At 38.6% G+C, this 18,953-nt stretch overlaps 1 protein-coding gene across 7 annotated transcripts in view; it reads right to left on the reverse strand.

The window, feature by feature from the left end:
- The window catches only part of tnik (TRAF2 and NCK interacting kinase), a 328,667-nt gene that overhangs the window by 117,410 nt on the left and 192,304 nt on the right, over positions 1–18,953 (reverse strand). For all 7 annotated transcript variants that reach the window (XM_016992005.2, XM_062977521.1, XM_008106033.3 and 4 more), the window contains exons 6-7: positions 2,540–2,630; positions 2,025–2,155 (exon numbers count right to left, since the gene is read on the reverse strand). In XM_016992005.2, coding sequence (XP_016847494.1) covers positions 2,025–2,155; positions 2,540–2,630 — 222 coding nt within the window. The remainder of the gene's footprint in view (positions 1–2,024; positions 2,156–2,539; positions 2,631–18,953) is intronic.

An 18,953-nucleotide genomic window follows, 5' to 3' on the forward strand; every position in this document is an offset into this window, starting at 1 on the left:
TTCACTTTCCAGTGACTGCCTGCCTTATGGACTGTTCATCTCTCCAGATTGTGTTCAGAATAGAAAAAATTAACAAGGAATCAATATGGTTCTGGCAAAGCAGAAAACCTTCACTGACAAGCTTTTGACAGGCTTCACTCACTCAAATGACTGCTCTCCGCCTGCAAGTGAGCAGGTTTATGACAGAATGATTCCAACTGTAGAATTCAACTATTTTAAAGGTATTTGGCATTCTTCAAAACGTTATAGCTTGAACCATGGAAACAAATTCTCAATGCACTTCTACAGAAGTCCCAAGTATATTTTTGTATAGATGTTGCATGTTAGGAACCATTTAAATCACTGTTCATTTTTTAATGCCATTTTTCTTCCAAAATGTTTCAGCAGTATATGGTTCTCCCCATATTTGGGGGTGGGGGGGGGGGGGTTTGAAACTTTTTTTTGACCAAATCATGAAGATCCATAACAGAAAGTAAGTTAGAAATCAGGCTCCATCGATAAACTTCAGTGGACACTCAAGACAAATAAACTTCAGTGGACACTCGTGGGGGTTAACTAGTTAAAATTCATGAGTAAATCAGGTTTAAAAAAAAACCTGAAACATTTTGAGGGGAGGTTGAACCCCTACCTGCCCCCTTCCTTGACTACAGCCCTGGTTCTCCCCCATTTTATACTCACAATAATAATGTAAGGCACGTTAGGATAAGATATTGGAGATTTGAACCTGCATTTTCTCATTTAAAGTCTGAGACACTGTTCACAAACCCACAATGGTTCTCCTCCTGTGGGCCAAATTACATATTATAACAATTATAGAGCGTCCAAAGAATCACTATTTGAAAATAATGGAAGCCTCTAAATTTCGAGTGATGGAGACCTAGGCAGCTGTCTAAACAGGACGCTCATTCTGGACACTCCACAGTGAACTTTTTGTTTCAACAAGCCTTGGAGAACTGCTGGTGGATGGGAAAAGGACTTTTAATATGGTGCTATATAGTCTGTTGCTGCTGCTGGCTTTTTTAATGGATCTGTTTATAAATTGCTTTTAATTATATTTATATTTTAATTCCATTTCAACTTTTGTCTGATTGAATGATGTGAAATTTTATCTGAACTTGTTTTAACTTTGCACAACATCTTTGTAAAGTTTATAAAAGTGTGGGATATAAATGAAGAAGAAATTTATGGTGAATGTGGTAACGGACAAAAAGGAACTAAGGGGCTTCAACTGAAATCCAAGGTCTAGCCCAGGCATGGGCAAACTTTGGCCTTCCAGGTGTTTGGGTCTTCAACTTCCACAATTCCTAACAGCCTATCGACTGTTAGGAATTGTGGGAGCTGAAATCCAAAACACCTGGAGGACTGAAGTTTGCCCATGACTGGGTTAGCCCATGTTTCTCAAACACTCTCCTAGTAGCTTCTTACACCTGTAGCTTACTGCAAATTAATATGCAAACAGCAGCCAGTGGAGACAATTTTCAAAAGAAAGCTGTTCCTCTATTGAGAAGCTAAGCATACTTGTTTAAATACTGTAGCTATCTCGAACTACAAAAACAACCACAAAAAACAACAAATGAATGACTCCTAAAGCAAATCAGGCCTGAACTTTCATTATAAGCCAAAGGGACTACATTGAAATTTTTGTACTTTGTACATTTCACAATGCAAAGTGACAATAAAGGTCAATAAAGTAGAAGGCTCTAATTCATAAGGTCAATTCAATGGCAAATAACAAAAGTAACAGCCACATGTAGTTTGGCACTCTCATGTTCAGTGAACTAGCCACTAGTTTACCCTTTATACAGTGCCCCCTTTTATAATACATTACCTCTGTGGCCCAATCTAAGCAATAATAGACTTTGCAGTAGATCTACTTGTAGACACCCATGATCACCACCATTTTCCTGAGTGTTATTAAGCTCCATCTTTAGTCATAGGGGGACCTGTATTTCCTTCCTATATGTAAAACAAGCTAAAATTCAGTGCTGATCTCAGGATAACTTTAGCCAATAAAATATAAATACCTTGAAGTCATAAGTGGCATCAGGGTTTTCATCGCAGGCAATAACCTCGGGGGCCATCCAGTATGGAGTCCCAATGAATGTGTTTCTTCGGCCAACTGTCCTGTCAAGCTGAGCACTGACTCCAAAATCCACTAGAAACAAAAAACCACAGGAGAGCTTTGATGAGGTATCAAGTTTAAAGCAGTTTGACCAAGCTCATATCAAGAAGGAAAAAGGAAACAACCCTACTAAACTTCACATGTGATGAGGGCCCTCTTCCCACAACCTAGGTAAAATAAATAAAAGTTACATGAATTTTGAAATGAAATTCAACGGGGCTGCAATGAAGACTCTTAGACCTTCTTTCCAAATTCCTTAAATAGGATGGTATGAAGGCTATGATTCTTTATTTCCTCTAAGAGGAACCCTTGAGTTGACACCAGGCAAAGAATCGCATTCCTTAGATGATCACGACAAATGTACTCTGTTCAGGAAATGATTTCCCCAAATTGGTGTCTCTGTGTGTAGATTCTTACCTAGCTTTACTTCTGCATTTTCTGTCAGCAAAACATTCTGTCCCTTAATATCTCGATGGATTACTTTGTGTTGGTGGAGATGGCTCAAACCCTGGAGAATTCAAAAAGAAATTACCTTTCATTTTTCCCCTAGGCAGAGAGAAAACAATGACATTTATTTTCTATAGTCAGCTAGCCACACACACCCAAACACAGTAGACTAGCTATTAGTATTGTTGTTCCTTGAAGTAACCAATTCAACTGAGAATACGATTTCGTTACAGCTGTTTTGGTATAAACTGCTGTTACAAGAATTGAGAATGTGTGAAGGGGGAAAACCAAGCTTTTTGGACTGGTTGGACAAGGGTTTTGCCACCGGAAAATGTGGCAGTGCGCACCAGAAAAAGCTGGACATTGGTTTCAATTTCTTCTCCTCTCCCCACCTTTTCTGTTAAAGGTGATTTTACAGAAAAGCCCAATCCTCCCCCACATGCCGGTTGAAACATTAATTGATATCCCAGTTTTCTCCCAATAGCAGAACTGCGCTCCACTCAGAAAGAAAACATAGGTGGGTGCAAAACCTTGGGGCAGAAAGAGAGTGCCTTTTTTTACACAAACTGCTGGTGACAAATTCCATAGAATCATAGAATAGTAGAGTTGGAAGAGACCTCATGGGCCATCCAGTCCAACCCCCTGCTAAGAAGCAGGAAATGGCATTCAAAGCACCCCCGACAGATGGCCATCCAGCCTCTGCTTAAAAGCCTCCAAAGAAGGAGCCTCCACCACGGCCCGGGGGAGAGAGTTCCACTGTCGAACAGCCCTCACTGTGAGGAAGTTCTTCCTGATGTTCAAGTGGAATCTCCTTTCCTGTAGTTTGAAGTCATTGTTCCGTGTCCTAGTCTGCAGGGCAGCAGAAAACAAGCTTGCTCCCTTCCTCCCTATGACTTCCCTTCACGTATTTGTACATGGCTATCATGTCTCCTCTCAGCCTTCTCTTCTTTTTTTTTTTTTTTTTTTTTTTTAATTTTTTTATTGTTGTTTTGTCATCTTATCCCACTCCCACCCTCCCACCCTCCCCTCCTTGTACATACACTTTATACAACAAACTACAGAAGTTACATTTGAAATATCAATCTCAATCTTAATTTTTCCACTCCACATCTTAGTACATTCTCTAAATAGTTCTTAACTGGTTCCCACATCCCCTTGATTATTGCAATATTTTCAATTTTATCTATATTATTCCATTTGCAATTTGTGATTTCTACATTTAACATATCAATTATATACTTATACCAATTCGTCAGAGTCCATTTTGTTTTATCTTTCCAACCGCTCACTAAAACAATTTGTGCACATGCTATTAATTTGTCAATCATTTTTTCTTTTTGTATATTCTTCACTTCTGTTATCCTTGCATGTAGTACATTTCTATTAACTATTACTATTTGTAGATTTAGCATTCTATTGATTTCTCCTTCAATCATTCTCCAGTATTCTTGCACCCGATCGCACTCCCATATCATATGATTGAACACCCCTCTTTGTTCACAACCGTGCCAACACCTATCTTTCATCCCTGGTAAAAACCGTGAAAGTTGTGCAGGAGTTCTGTACCATTTTTGTAACATTTTCCTTCTTGCTTCCCTTAATACATTGTACTTTTCTTTTGCTATATTACTTATTTCCCTTTGTATATCTTCCCTCTCAATTTCCATGTCCATTCTCCATGTTTGGAAAATTTCATCTACTATTTCTTCTTTTACCGTTATAATTTGTTCATACAGATCTCCTGCCACCTTCTTTTCCTCTCTCAAACATTTCCTAATCGCCTTCTCAAATGGACTGTCCTGTTCTCTAATTTTTTCTCTCAATCTAAAAATTTCCTGTCTTATAGCCCAGCTTTGAATCCAATTCCCTGATCCTATCCAATTCTGAATTTCTTTTTGTTCTACAGGGTCTCCATCTATTGTGTACAAATCCTCCACTAACCTTTTCCCTCTACTTTCAATTGATCTCAATGTTCTGCCTATAATTTCGTTGTTATTGTAATTAATTTGCCATATAGTTGCCATCTTATTCTCATTGCCTGGACTTAGCTTCTTCTTTCTTTTTTTCCACACTTTTATTGTTCCTTTAAAAGGTTCCTTAAATTCTGCTTCTTCTCTCCTACTCCATTCCCTAAATATTATTTCTTTTTCTTTAGTATTATTTATTATCTTCTCCATATTTGCCCATTTTTTTTTAATATACTGTATTTCCAATAATCTTTGGATTTGAAACGCATCGTGATAGACTTCTAAACTTGGAATCCCCCAGCCTCCCTCTTCCTCTTTTGCATTTAACCATTTGTCCCTTATTCTGGGCCTTTTTCCTCCGACTGCCCATTTTCTTATTCTCCTGTCCCATGTCTTTAGTGTCTTCCTATCTACTGTGTTCGGTAATGTTTGAAATAAATATGTCAATTTTGGTATTATGAACATTTTTAGTGCCCTTATTCTGTCCACTCTTGTTAATGTTTTTCCTTCCCAATTCTTAAACTGTTTCTCTATTACCTTCCATTTTTGTTTATAATTCCCCTTGACTATACTCTTTGGGTTTTTATATATCCATACTCCTAAGTATTTCAGCTTCTTTAATCCTAATCTTAACCCTGATATTTTCCTAATCTCCAGTTGTTCCCTTGGTGGGGTATTAAGACATAGTATCTCTGACTTTTTAATATTAACGAATAGTCCTGATATATTTTTAAATTCTTCCAGTTTTTTAATAATATCTTTTACCATAATTAACGGTTGACTTGTAATAATCATTGCATCATCGGCAAAGAAATTAAGCCTTATTTCTTCCTTTTGTCCTCCTCCCTTTTCTATTTTGTACCCTGTCCAATTGGTGCTATTCCTGATACTTTCAGCTAGCATTTCTATCGCTATTACAAATAAAGTGGGGGATAATGGACAACCTTGTTTTGTACCATTTAAAATTGGTATCTCTCCTGTCCTTCCATTATTCACCCTTATTTTTGCTTTACAGTTGCTGTACAATTGTTGCAGCGTTTTGCAAAAGTTTTCCCCCATATTCAACTGTTGACATAATCTTAACAGATAATTGTGATTGACTTTATCAAATGCTTTGTAAACATCCAATTTGAGAATTCCCATTTTTTTCTTATTCGAATTTGCATGATTCATTGCAATTACTACATTTTTTATTGGATCCCCAATTTTTCTTCCCTTCACAAATCCATATTGATCCTCTTTGATTATTTTTGGCATTATTGTTTCCAATCTTTTTGCTAAAATTTTTGTAAATATTTTATAATCTTGATTGCATAGACTAATGGGTCTGTATGACCCTGGTTGTGTTAAATCTCTCCCCTTTTTGGGTATAGTTATAATTTCTGATACTTTCCATGTTAGGGGGACTTTTTGCTTAGTGTATATTTCATTGAACAATTCTGTTAGGTGTGGTGCCAACTCTTCCATAAATGCTTTATAATATTCTGCTGGAAATCCATCTGGCCCTGGTGACTTGCCTCCCTTTAACCCTTTAATTGCCCTTATTGTTTCCTCTTGCGTTATTGGTTGGTTTAATAACTCTCTGTCTTCCTCTGCAATTTTTTCTCTGATATTTAAGTTCCCTTGCATTACCCTCTCTTCCTTATATAGATTTTTATAATATTTTGCCATTATCTCCCTAATCTTACTTTGCTCCTCTTGTTCTTTCCCATTTTCGTCTTTCAATCTCTTTATCCATGTTTTTTCTTTTTTCTTTTTCAAATAGTAAGCCATCCTCTTCATTGATTTTATATTCCAACTTTGGGAATAGCTTTTAACGTATAGATATTTATTTATTATATTCCTTTCCTCAAATGCTTCTAATTGGTTTTTTTTCTCCTTTAGCTCTCTCCAAATCTGTCTATCCTTAGTCCTTTTATGTTTGTCTTGCAGGGTTTCTATTTCTTTTATTCTCTTATCCTGTTCATTCCTCCATCTTCTTCTAAGATTTACCTCTAAACTTATACAGTGACCCCTTATCACTGCCTTACTTGCATCCCAAATTATATCTTTAGTTACTTGTCCATTGTCATTGGTCTCAAAATACTTATTTATTTCTTTCCTAATTGTTTCATATTCTTCCTCTCTACTGTTTAAAACTGTGTTATATCTCCAGGTTCTTTCTTTTCTTTCTATTTCTAATTTTACTTTTACTCTTAATGGTGCATGATCCGATAAATGTATTGGAAGTGTTTTTGCTTCTAGAATCACTGATTGGTTTGTATTTTTCCCCAGAATATAATCTATTTTGCTATATGTGTCATGTCTTCCCGAGTAATATGTCCATCTATTATTCTCTGGTTCCCCTTCTAATAAATCATTCATGTTGTATTCCCTTATATTTAACTTTCTATTACTATTTTGCCTTGTTGTTACCAATTCCAGGTTATAATCTCCTGCACAATACACTTCTCCTTGTGCAAACTTATCAATTTCCCCAAATAGCTTTTTTAAATACTTTTTTTGATTTTTGTTTGGGGCATATATACACACTAAAGTGATTCTAATTTTTTCAATTTTCCCTTTAATCATTACCCATCTCCCATCTGAATCCCTTTTTACCATTTCCACTTGGAAGTCTATTGTATTTTTAATTAAAATTGCCACACCCCGTGCTCTATTTGAACCTCTCGATTCATACACCTGTCCCCAAATCCTATCATTAAATAATGGAGTATGGTCCTTTCTCTTATGACATTCTTGTAAAAGCAGAATGCCAACTTTATAATCCTTTACCATTTTCATAACTTTTGCCCTTCTTTGTGGAGTTGATAAACCATTAACATTATGAGACATTATTACTACTTCACCCATAACCAGGTATTATTTGCATTTACCCTCCTGTAGTTTCTTTCCCCTGTCTGCTTGTCTTCCCATCCTCCCCCATGGCCCCCAGAGTCCAGACCTCTCCCTCCTCCCATCAGAGGGAGACCTGAAAGAGTTTTCCCTTTGTTCTCTTCCATTCCCAGACTCCCTCCCACCGGTGACTGCGTTGCCATCCACTGCTCTCCCCTCCTGCATCATCTTTTACCCCTTTAACCCCATTTGTCCAAATTTCATTATTCCACAAATGTTAGGCTGTTCATTCTTAAGTCTCTGTACTAGATCTCGTTTCAATTCTTCTATTCTCCTCTCTAATTTTCTGTTTTTTAAGATCTCTTAATTGTTTTTCTATAGATTTAATTTGTTCTAAATCCAGGTCCTTCAAATTCCTTAAAGTTCTCTTTTCTTCCCTGTCCTTTGGATCTCCCATTGCAAATAGACTCTGAAGTAAGTCTGCCTCTGTTGGTCCGCCTCTCTCTGCAGTCTCCAGCTCCCTCGATGCTTCTTGTCCAGTCGGCTTGTCCTTGGTCTTATCTGATTCCTCCTCCAGACCGTCTGTTTCTTTTCCGTCTGTATCCAGTTTTAACTGTTTAAGCATTTTCCTCCCACTTTCCAAGTCGGAAGCTTTATATAATTTATTGTCTTTATATACAATTAGGGTGGCTGGAAAAGCCCAGGTATAACGTTGTCCTTTCCTTTCCAAAGTTCCTGTAATTTCCCTCATTTCTGCTCTCTTTCCCAATGTCTCTGAAGATAAATCCAGGAGTGGCCATACTTTACTGCCAGCCAAGGTCAGGTTCTTCATTTTCCTCAATTTTCGATAAACAATGTCCCTTTCAGCCTCCCTTGTGAACCGTATCAAAATATCCTTGGGTTTCCTGCCTCCTCTGAAAGCCCAATGTATCCTCTCGATTCCTTGCGATGGGACCTGAGCATTTGTTGCAAGCCACTCAGCTATAACTCCCTTCAGATTCTCCTTTATCTGAAGACTCTCTCCTGCTGCTCTCAAACGCAGATTGGCTCTTCGGGATCTGTCCTCGAGGTCAGCAACTTTATCTAGAAGTTTTCTATTAATGTCTCTCAGAGTGATTAATTCACCTTTTTGTCTTCTGATCTCCGCTGCTGCCTCCTTAAACTTTTCTTGGCATTCTTCCACTTTATTCTCTATCAGCCCGAGTTTGCTATTAATTTGTGTGATTTGCTCTCTTGTCTGCTCATTTCCCTGTCTTAAAATCTCCATGTTTAATTTAAGATGTTCCAATGTAGTTATAATTTTGTTCAATTTTTCTTCCTCCCCTTCCTTCTCCTTTCTGTCCGCCATACTCACAGTTGTCCGAACTTCTGTTTGGATTCTGAGATTTATGGCTTCAGTCACCTTTGATTGTGACCTCCCAGCCTTCTCTCTTTTCTCCTTTGATCCGGACTCCAGTTAAGGAGAGATTTATGACCCTTTATGGGCTTTTTGAGGCTTTAATTGCCTTTATAGTTAGGAGAGCAATTAGGCACGTCTACTCTCGTTGACGCATGCGCAGCTCCCCCCTCTCAGCCTTCTCTTCTGCAGGCTAAACATGCCCAGCTCTTTAAGCCGCTCCTCATAGGGCTTGTTCTCCAGACCCTTAATCATTTTAGTCGCCCTCCTCTGGACGCTTTCCAGCTTGTCAACATCTCCCTTCAACTGTGGTGCCCAAAATTGGACACAGTATTCCAGGTGTGGTCTGACCAAGGCAGAATAGAGGGGGAGCATGACTTCCCTAGATCTAGACACTATTGTGATGACTCATGGGCCATGTAGTCCCGTTCCTAGTACTGTTGTGACAGATGAAGAGGAAAACTTGGGTTTCCCACCGTTTCTGCCAGATTTGGAGCCCTTGCAGCTGCAGGATGTTTGCCCACAAGAAGTCAGCCAAACAAGCCTTGAGGAGAAATCTCCCCCATTTTCTCGCCGCCTTTATTATAATCAAGATAGACACGCTCGGGAGGCGACTCGCCGAAGCGCCCGGATAGCTGCCAGACAATTAGATAATTAAGTCTGTTTCCCTTGGGAAAGTTTAAGGAGTCCTGCATCTGGACAGTATAGGTTTCGGTTCTTGTTCCCCAGAGAAAGTGTGCTTTGGCGGGAAAACAAGATCCTATATAGATGGTTGGCCACAAAGGATTCCTTGCGGAGTCAATTCGTCAGCTCGTGGAGTGAGATCGTGTGTAGACTTCGTACCCCAGTTCCCAGCTCCTGAATCAAGTTTCCAGCCCTGCCTTGTTCCACGGATTTCTATGGATTCAGTTCTTGTTCCACGATTGTCTTGTTTCAAGTTGGACCTTGCCAAGTCTCAAGTCTTGCCTTGCCTTGCGTTTTAAACCACGGACCCTGCTTCTCGGATTCCAGCCTTGTTTTCCCCTTCTTTCGGATTTACCTTGAGCCTCAAAGACTATGGACAGTTCCCCACACTATTGCTTGTTAAATAGTGTGTGTTTCGGTGAAGTGGATTATAACTTTGGACTTTAATATCATATATTGGACATTGCTTTCCTGGACTATATTTGACCTTTCCTGAAGGGTCTACTTCTGGACTATATTCTACACTTGTTTTTATTGACTTTATATAATTCCTTAATAAAGATATTAGATAGATTCTGGCCTCTGCGTATGGTTATTGGTGCTCTGCAGCCTGGGTCCTGACAACTATACCCCTATTGATGCAGGCCAGAATCCCATTGGCTTTTTTAGCTGCCGCATCACATTGTTGGCTCATGTTTAACTTGTTGTCCACGAGGACTCCAAGGTCTTTTTCGCACACACTGCTGTCAAGCCAGGCGTCCCCCATTCTGTATCTTTGATTTCCATTTTTTCCACCAAAGTGAAGTATCTTGCATTTGTCCCTGTTGAACTTCTTTTTGTTCGTTTCGGCCCATCTCTCTAGTCTGTCAAGATCATTTTGAATTCTGCTCCTGTCTTCTGGAGTGTTAGCTATCCCCCCCAGTTTTGTGTCATCTGCAAACTTGATGATCGTGCCTTCTAACCCTTCGTCTAAGTCGTTAATAAAGATGTTAAACAGAACCGGGCCCAGGACGGAGCCCTGCGGCACTCCACTTGTCACTTCTTTCCATGATGAAGACGACGCATTGGTGAGCACCCTTTGGGTTCGTTCGCTTAGCCAATTGCAGATCCACCTAACCATAGTTTTGTCTAGCCCACATTTTACTAGTTTGTTTGCCAGAAGGTCGTGGGGGACTTTGTCGAAGGCCTTACTGAAATTTAGGTATGCTACATCCACAGCATTCCCTGTATCGACCCAACTCGTAACTCTATCGAAAAAGGAGATCAGATTAGTCTGGCATGACTTGTTTTTGGTAAATCCGTGTTGACTATTAGCAATGACCGCATTTGTTTCTAAGTGTTTGCAGACCATTTCCTTAATGATCTTTTCCAGAATCTTGCCTGGTATCGACGTGAGGCTGACCCGACGGTAATTGTTTGGGTTGTTCTTTTTTCCCTTCTTGAAGATAGGGACCACATTCGCCCTCCTCCAATCTGCTGGGACTTCTCCCGTTCTCCAAGAACTCTCGAAGATAATTGCCAGTGGTTCTGAAATAACTTCCGCTAGTTCCTTCAATACTCTTGGATGTAGCTGATCTGGCCCTGGGGACTTGAATTCGTTTAGAGTGGCCAGGTGTTCCTGGACAACTTATTTCCCTATTTGGGGTTGGATTTCCCCCAATTCTTCGTCCATTCCATGTTGCTGAGGTTGAAGATGGCTTTCTTTTTGTGAGAAGACCGAGGCAAAGAAGGTATTAAGCAGTTCTGCCTTTTCCCTATCCCCTGTCGCCATCACCCCATCTTCTCCTTGCAGTGGCCCTATCGCCTCCTTTTTCTTCCTTTTTCTACCAACGTAAGCAAAAAAGTCTTTTTTGTTGTTTTTTATGTCCCTGGCAAGCCTGAGCTCATTTTGCGCTTTAGCCTTACGAACCTTTTCCCTACAGGTGTTGGCTATATGTTTGAATTCTTCTTTGGTGATTTCTCCCCTTTTCCACTTCTTGTGCAATATCACTTTTGAGCTTTAGCTCAGTTAGAAGTTCTTTGGACATCCATTCTGGCTTCTTTGCACTTGTCTTATTTTTCTTCTTTGTTGGCACTGTTTGCATTTGTGCCTTGAGTATTTCACTTTTAAAAAACTCCCATCCATCCTTAACTCCCTTGTTTTTTAATATTGGCATCCATGGAATGCCGCTCAGTAATTCCTTCATTTTTTGGAAGTCAGCTCTCTTAAAGTCCAGAATGCATGTTTGACTTGTCTTAGTTTCGGCATTCCTTTGTATTGCAAACTGCAGGAGCACATGGTCACTTGCCCCTAAGGATCCAACCATTTCAACTGTATTGATCAGGTCTTCCACATTTGTTAAGATTAGATGAAGAGTTGCTGATCCCCTTGTTGCCTCTTCTACCTTCTGGACCATAAAATTGTCTGCAAGGCAAGTGAGGAATTTGTTGGACTTTGTACTCTTGGCTGAGTTTGTTTTCCAGCAGATATCGGGATAATTGAAATCGCCCATGACTACTATACTACCAGAATGGTAAGTATGTCAACTTTGTAGATGCCATGGAAGTTTTGTTTATGTTTAGAACAAAAGCCTTGACAAGTTTATTGTGGCACAAACTATCATAGATCTTACACCCCCAAAAATACATTATCTTCCTGAACTTCAATATAGGGAAGCTTAACATGTACCTGCTTTTATCTGCTTGATGTTGATTATTTTTTTTTAGGTATTGCATTTTAGTGGGTCGTTTTTGTATTTTAATTTACCACAATTTGTCCTTCAATCAATTTCAATGAAGAATAACATATTCAATATATTATATTAAAATATTAATGTATATGGTAATTTATTAAAATATTTATGTATAGTGTAAAGGAACAAACACAAGTTCTGACATATGCTGTAAATTTCAGGTATGATTCAGCCATATTAAGTAATTTTTGTTTCTCACAGATTCATTGGGAAGAGAGATAATTGTATGTTTCAGGGAAGCACTATAGCTACTTTTCGAAGGAAAATGACTATAGAAAATTATTGTTTTCTCCTGTTATCGCCACTATCTATGAATCGAAATTTCAGATTCCATGATTTATTGATGAAATTAAACTTGGGGGGATGGAGTGCACACACAAGGCACAAATTACTATGTAGCCTGAACACTACCTTAATCGAATCATAGCTCATATTAAAAGCTTTTCTTGACAGCCAGGAGTAAACTAGGTTGCCGTTGTACCTTTTTATTAGATCATTAATTCTTCTCTCTCATTTTGTAAAATCCATTTTTATTTTACACATCCATGTTAAGAAGGTTTTAAAAATAATATTCACCTAAATTGCAATCCTAATAAAGTACAGCTTACTTTCATGACTAAATTCATATCTACTTTGTGTCCACGGTAGGATTCATATTTGTAAAATGAAAATTATTTTCACTGTCTACTGCCAGTATTTATTCTCATAACACCAGGACTGCATTTTTAAAACAAGAGCTGATCTTTTTTTATTGCATGGATACACAAACCTATACTGTGAACAATATGATTTCTCCTTATTTTATATATTAGATACTGTGGCTTTATATATATCATTTAACATCTAGGCATATGAAGTTACCTTGTACTGCATTAGACCTCTGCTCTGTCTAATCCACTTCTGCCTGCTCAAATTGACAAATTGACTGCCTGCTCCATGGTCTCCAATGAGATCAACTACCCAATTCTACTACCAAAAGTCCTCTTTTTGATGGAAGAATCTGGAAACTGAACCTAGGCAATTTAAGACTTTCATGTCCTACACTCAACTATTAAATTGCAGATCTTTTCTAATTGCTTTCATGCCCAATAAATGTTCTGATTAACATACAAATAGCTACTGGTCTATTAACTGGGCAGAGACCATTAGGGGGTGCTAGAGAGAGAAGATAGTTCATTTTATGAGTGGAGGGTGGGTTGAAGGAGGAAAACCATTTTCTCTTGATTTCCTGTTATTCCCCCCAACCCATATCCCCATTGTGGAAACAACCGTAGTTTATGATATGGGAAGGGAGGAGGGGAATAACCAGCAAAAACGGGGAAAAAACAGGCATAAAATGGACTATCCTTCTCTCTCTAGCACCCCATAGTGGCCTCCGTCCGGATAATGGAACAGTATCAATTTTTAAAAGAACTTCATTGATTTGGGCGCGGGTATCTGCACTGACAAAAAAAGACATCTTAAACCCTGCAATTTTTAGCAGCGAACAGACAGGAACAATCTGTATTATGATATTCTTTAATGTTGAGAAGGCTTTTAAATATAAACACATACAAGTGGAAGGCTTCAAAAATCCACAGGCTGGTTTTGACTATCTCTGTCAAGAAACTGCGCTGCTTTCAAACTAAATTTCGTGATGTCTAGAGGTAGGTAAGAGTTGTGTCTGTTCCCTACCACAACAGATATACTGCTAAATTTGCTAAAAACTTGAAAAACATGACATGTGACTTCCCTGTAAAATTACTTTGAAAGCAAAATTGTCATTGCCCCACTACTTAACTCGAATATCTACATTCTCTTTATAACCTAAAATTAACTTCAATTCAACAAAAATTGATCTTTTGATGTGTTCACCAGCATTACATTTTCCCCCATATGGAACTTTTCCAAGCTCTGGCCCTCCCAATAACAACCAATCCAGCCGTTTAGGTTCACCATATTTAGTTCTAATGTAACAATTAGCAATCGTGCTGATTATCACTCTTATCATTAATGCCTATCTTGATAACAATGCATAAGGCAATCTAATCAATGGACTGAAAATAGCTACTGACAATTCAAAGGTAGAAGCTTCCACATGCAAAATAGATATGCTTTGAGTATGCATTGTTTCTTTGCTTAAAGCTATGTTCCAAATATGTTGTTTCTTTTTAAAATTTCTTTGAAAACAAGGATTCAGATGCACATGTACATGCACTGTTCTTTATCCAAAAGTATCTACAAATTATTATAATAATTGTTGTTGTTGTTATTGTTAGTAGTAATATTTATATCCTGTTTTTTCCTCTTTCAGGAGACTCAAAGTGAGAGACACTAAAAATCATGCAATCTACAAATGAACGAAAGGGTCATTAACTCATGCCTCAGAAGAAAACCTACCTTCTTTATTCGTCTATAGATTTTAACTGCTTGTTAAGTTAAAAGAAATGGAGGGAGATGTTCACAGTCTATACACACCATTACCTTTAAAAGTCTTTAAGTATTAAGTGCATTGTGAGAGACAGACTAAAGAGTTAGTCCTGACAAATCCAAAAGCCATAGAGCAGGCATGGGCAAACTTTGGCCCTCCAGGTGTTTTGAACTTCACCTCCACAACGGTAGGCTGTTAGGAATTGTGGGAGTTGAAGTCCAAAAACCTGAAGGGCTTAAATTTGCCCATGCCTGCCAAAGAGTGAAAGATTTCATGGAGTAGTTGGTAGCTCCATACCTTCTGGTAGCACAAACTGAAAAGTATCCAAAAGAATTTGCAAGAGAACCACATCTCTGATCCTGGCACTATGGCATCCAGGCCAAAGCAGAAGAAAAGTTCCCTTTCTCTTTTCTCTAGGAAATCAGGGAGATGTCTTCAGCGATTTTGGATAGGATACCAGAGACCACTATTATGTGTGAGTACAGGCAGAACAAAGATGGAGAACCTCCCCAGGTTCAGAGGATGCTCTACAGACCCTTATCTGCAGGATCTGGAAAGGTTGTACCTCCTCCCCAATTCTTAATGCTTTTATTGGTTGTAAGAAGAACTTTGTCATTTTTCCTTCCTACTCATTATGAAAGAAAGGGGCACTTTCCCCAAAGATGGAAATATAGATCTGAAGCAGCTGCTGAGGAAGGAAACTAGCTCCCAAGACCTAGTGTAGTGGTTCCCAACCTGTGAACCATGGCCCAGTAGTGGGCTGTGAGAACAAAAATTTGGTCCGCGAACCTCCTTCCTTTTTCTTTCTTTAATTTTATTTCTGCTCCTTTCCACAGAACTTCATTTTTGGCCTGTTCCTGGGGTTATTTGGGGTGCTGATTCAGAAAATTGCATTGGATAGACCACATCAGCTCTAGATGATTAAATATGGCTTTCTGTGGGTGAGCAGATGGTGACTACTGGATAGCATAGGTTCTGTACCAGAAACTAAAGCTGATGTGGTCTATCCAATGCAATTTTCTGAATCAGCACTCCAAATAACCAAACAGAATCTAAAGTTGACCAAAAACTGATTCTTAACCCTTTTGGTACTAATGTTAGAGAGCTGTCCATGTTCAAAATGGTCCCTGGTCAAGTGGTCCCTGTTCAAAGTGGTCCCTGGTCAAAAAAAGGTTGGGAACCACTGCCCTAGTGCAATGCTTTTTAAACTATTGGTCCTGACCCCAAATGCGGTCCCCTTAGCTCAGTGTTGGGATCCCAAAAATTGCAATAGGAAAAGTTTTCTGAACATCTCCAAGTGGCTTGTTTTTGACATTTATACGAATCTGTTATGCAGTCTTTACAGAAGATGTACTTCATAAAAAGAAAAATCTGCCTGTTTAGAAAGCCCTGTAAATGATAATTTGTTGTCAGGAAATATTTGATTTTGTATCGATTTTATTTACCTATATACCCAAGTCATGTAAAAATTTATCAGGCCGAAAGAGGTTGTGAGTAGAAAACTTTAAGAAGCCCTGCTCTAGAGAACACAAGGAACTTTTTCCTGTTATAGCAAAATGGAGAATACACTAGGGCCTTGGGGGAACCACACAGCTTGTGAGCCACACTCTGGGAAATCTTCTTTCTGTGTACTTCCTCAAGTAAACTTATCTAGAGATAGAGCCATTATGTGAGAATAGCTGAGGGACACTTTGATATAGAACTGTTAAATGTACCAGAGAGAAAACACACATCTCAAGAAGCATAATATGCCCTGGGTAGCGAGGTAAGACACAAGCTATGAAAGTAATGAATCACTGGTACTAATTCAGTGAGCCAATCTTTCTAAGAGAATTTAAAATCTCTCATCCGCTGGCAACTGGCTATAATGACGACATTCAGTGTTTTGGAGCCAGGGACAGGAAGGAAAATGATTTAACTGCAAAGTTTTTTGGCTACTGTACTGAGCTCAAAAGAGAGAGAGAGAGAGAGAGAGAGAGAGAGAGAGAGAGAGAGAGAGAGAGAGAGAAAGTTGAAAGAGTTCAATTGTGATTATTTTATCTTATATCTCACAACAATTGTGGTAGTTTTCTCATAGAATGAGAGAATTCATCCATTTATTTGGACTCAAACTGCACGAAAAAGGGATCCCACTTGAATATTACGAAGAGTGTCCTAATGGTAAGATCTATTGGACTGTGGAATATGCTGCCTAGGAGTGTGTGGTGTCTTCCTCTCTGGTGGTTTTAAGCAGAGGCTGGATGGTCATCTGTCATGAGTGCTTTGATTGTGTTCTCTGCACAAGCAGGGAGTTGGACTGGATATATCACATGTATTTTCTAATTCTATGATTATATTTTTAAAACAAAGCCATTTAGGTCTTTGTACACAGAAACCACATGTGTTCCAACAGACATTCTGTAGAGTCCAACATGGGAAATATTCTGCCACGGTTGGTAACATCCTGCTCAGGTGCAATTTTGGTTATGTAGAGCTGCCTGTATACATTTGGACCATCTTAGGCCCAACTCACATGAGTTCTACGTCATTAAACAAAGGGAATTTTTGTCTATTTGGTAAGAGTAGAGATGGAAAAAGTTAGTTTTTGAACTACAACACTTAGAATTCTCCAGCCGGTATTGAGCTCTAGTCTAAAAATTTTCCTTATTCAAAAGTATAATGTATAGCAGCTTCAGAACACAGATACTTAAAGATTCACTTGTTCGGGCCACTAATTTGCCATAGTGTCAACTTTTTGTTAGGATCTAGGAGCATGCTGTAGATTCTCTGTCTCTTTTCTCTCCTCCTGAGTTGGCATTTTCTCTATCGTTTTACTTCAAGGAATAATTACGCTCAGCATTACCATGCAATGTATTTGTATTAACTACGGTTGGCCAAAATAAAATTTTGCAATGCTTTTCTAACCAGTTTTAAAATGCTAGTAGAGCTTTAGCCAAAGTTTAGTCCCAAAACTGAAAGGATAGGAATATTCATGTGGAAATAGGGATGTAGGGAAGGCACAGCACAGAGGAGTGCCAATAATGGCTGATGAAATCTTGTGAGTTGTAATATAAAGAAAATAACTTTTTCCAAGCTGTGAATAAAGTCTGTAGTGTGATCCTAATCTATGCTATGGGAATTAAGCATTTAAGTTTTCACTGAGCAATTGACTCAGAATGTTTCTGAATAAATCCTAGTCACTTCCTCACACAAACCAGGCTGATTCAAAATGCAACTCACTTTGCACATGATGATGATGATGACAAATGTCCCCGATGACCACATGTCCACCAGCAAAATGAACAAACTAGGCTGATCTTTTGACATCTAAAAGACAGATAGATGGGCACCGGCAGAACAACTCTTGAGGTCAGGACCTGATTCATTACTCTCTATTTTAAGGAACAGCTTTTCCAGCTGACAAATTGAAACCCTGCTCTGTGCAAAGGTGGCTTCCTGAGACAGAAATAAAAAGTCAATACAATAGAAGATGGTTAGCCACAATGTTGCTTGCCTTTCCTATCCAGTCGCTAGAGTGCTGCAGCGGGGGTGTTTACTGTAATTGAGCAAGTGCTTTGTCACCACCAGAGAGCAAGCACCACTTCGGGAGTGTTTTAGACCCCATTTTCAATTCCAGGTTGAACATCTCACTGATTCCTCCATTTCTTTTGTACGCATGACTTAACCCTGCAGGGAACTGAAAACATATTAGAAGAATGCACTTTTGAACACCCAAGTGGTCTCCCCAGATCACTCAGGCACTTAAGTGTCTTGCTAGCTTGAGATTGCTAGGTGACTCTGTCTTCGTTTAGGCTGACTTGATATGCTTTCTATGTTTCCAGTGCTGGGTATTACATGAGTATTGTAATCCACTGGGGTGACACAACTGAAGTATAAAAGCACTTTGTAAATTATAAGGGTAAGAATGCTGGGCAATAGCCATTGAGTTCAATCACATAACCGAGGAGTTGGTAAATCCCAGTTTGTCTAGGATTAATAGTGATAAACCTTTGTTTGCCTTTTTATTCAGGCAGGCTTTTAAAGAAGGTGGTTTTAAAGATCAAATCAGAGGGTGCTGTGGTTTTAGATTTGAATATGTTTTTAAGGGTATTATCTGTTTATTTTAATACCATTAATTAATTTTATTTTAATGTTTGTATATTTTTAGGTTTTAAATTGTATTGCCTTTGGTTTTACTATAAGCTGCTTTTTGAGTCTCTTTTGTAGAGAGAAAGCGGGATATAAATAAACATCATCATCACCCTAATCATCATCATCAGTTCTTACTTACTGTCACTATCTCAAGTTGCAATGCTTTTGACACGAAATAAATAAACTTTCTCAAGTCATTTGTCAATTTTTTCATGTCTGCAGGTGCTAA

The sequence above is a fragment of the Anolis carolinensis genome, chromosome 3 (assembly GCF_035594765.1).
Source record: "Anolis carolinensis isolate JA03-04 chromosome 3, rAnoCar3.1.pri, whole genome shotgun sequence".
Classification (NCBI taxonomy): domain Eukaryota; kingdom Metazoa; phylum Chordata; class Lepidosauria; order Squamata; family Dactyloidae; genus Anolis; species Anolis carolinensis.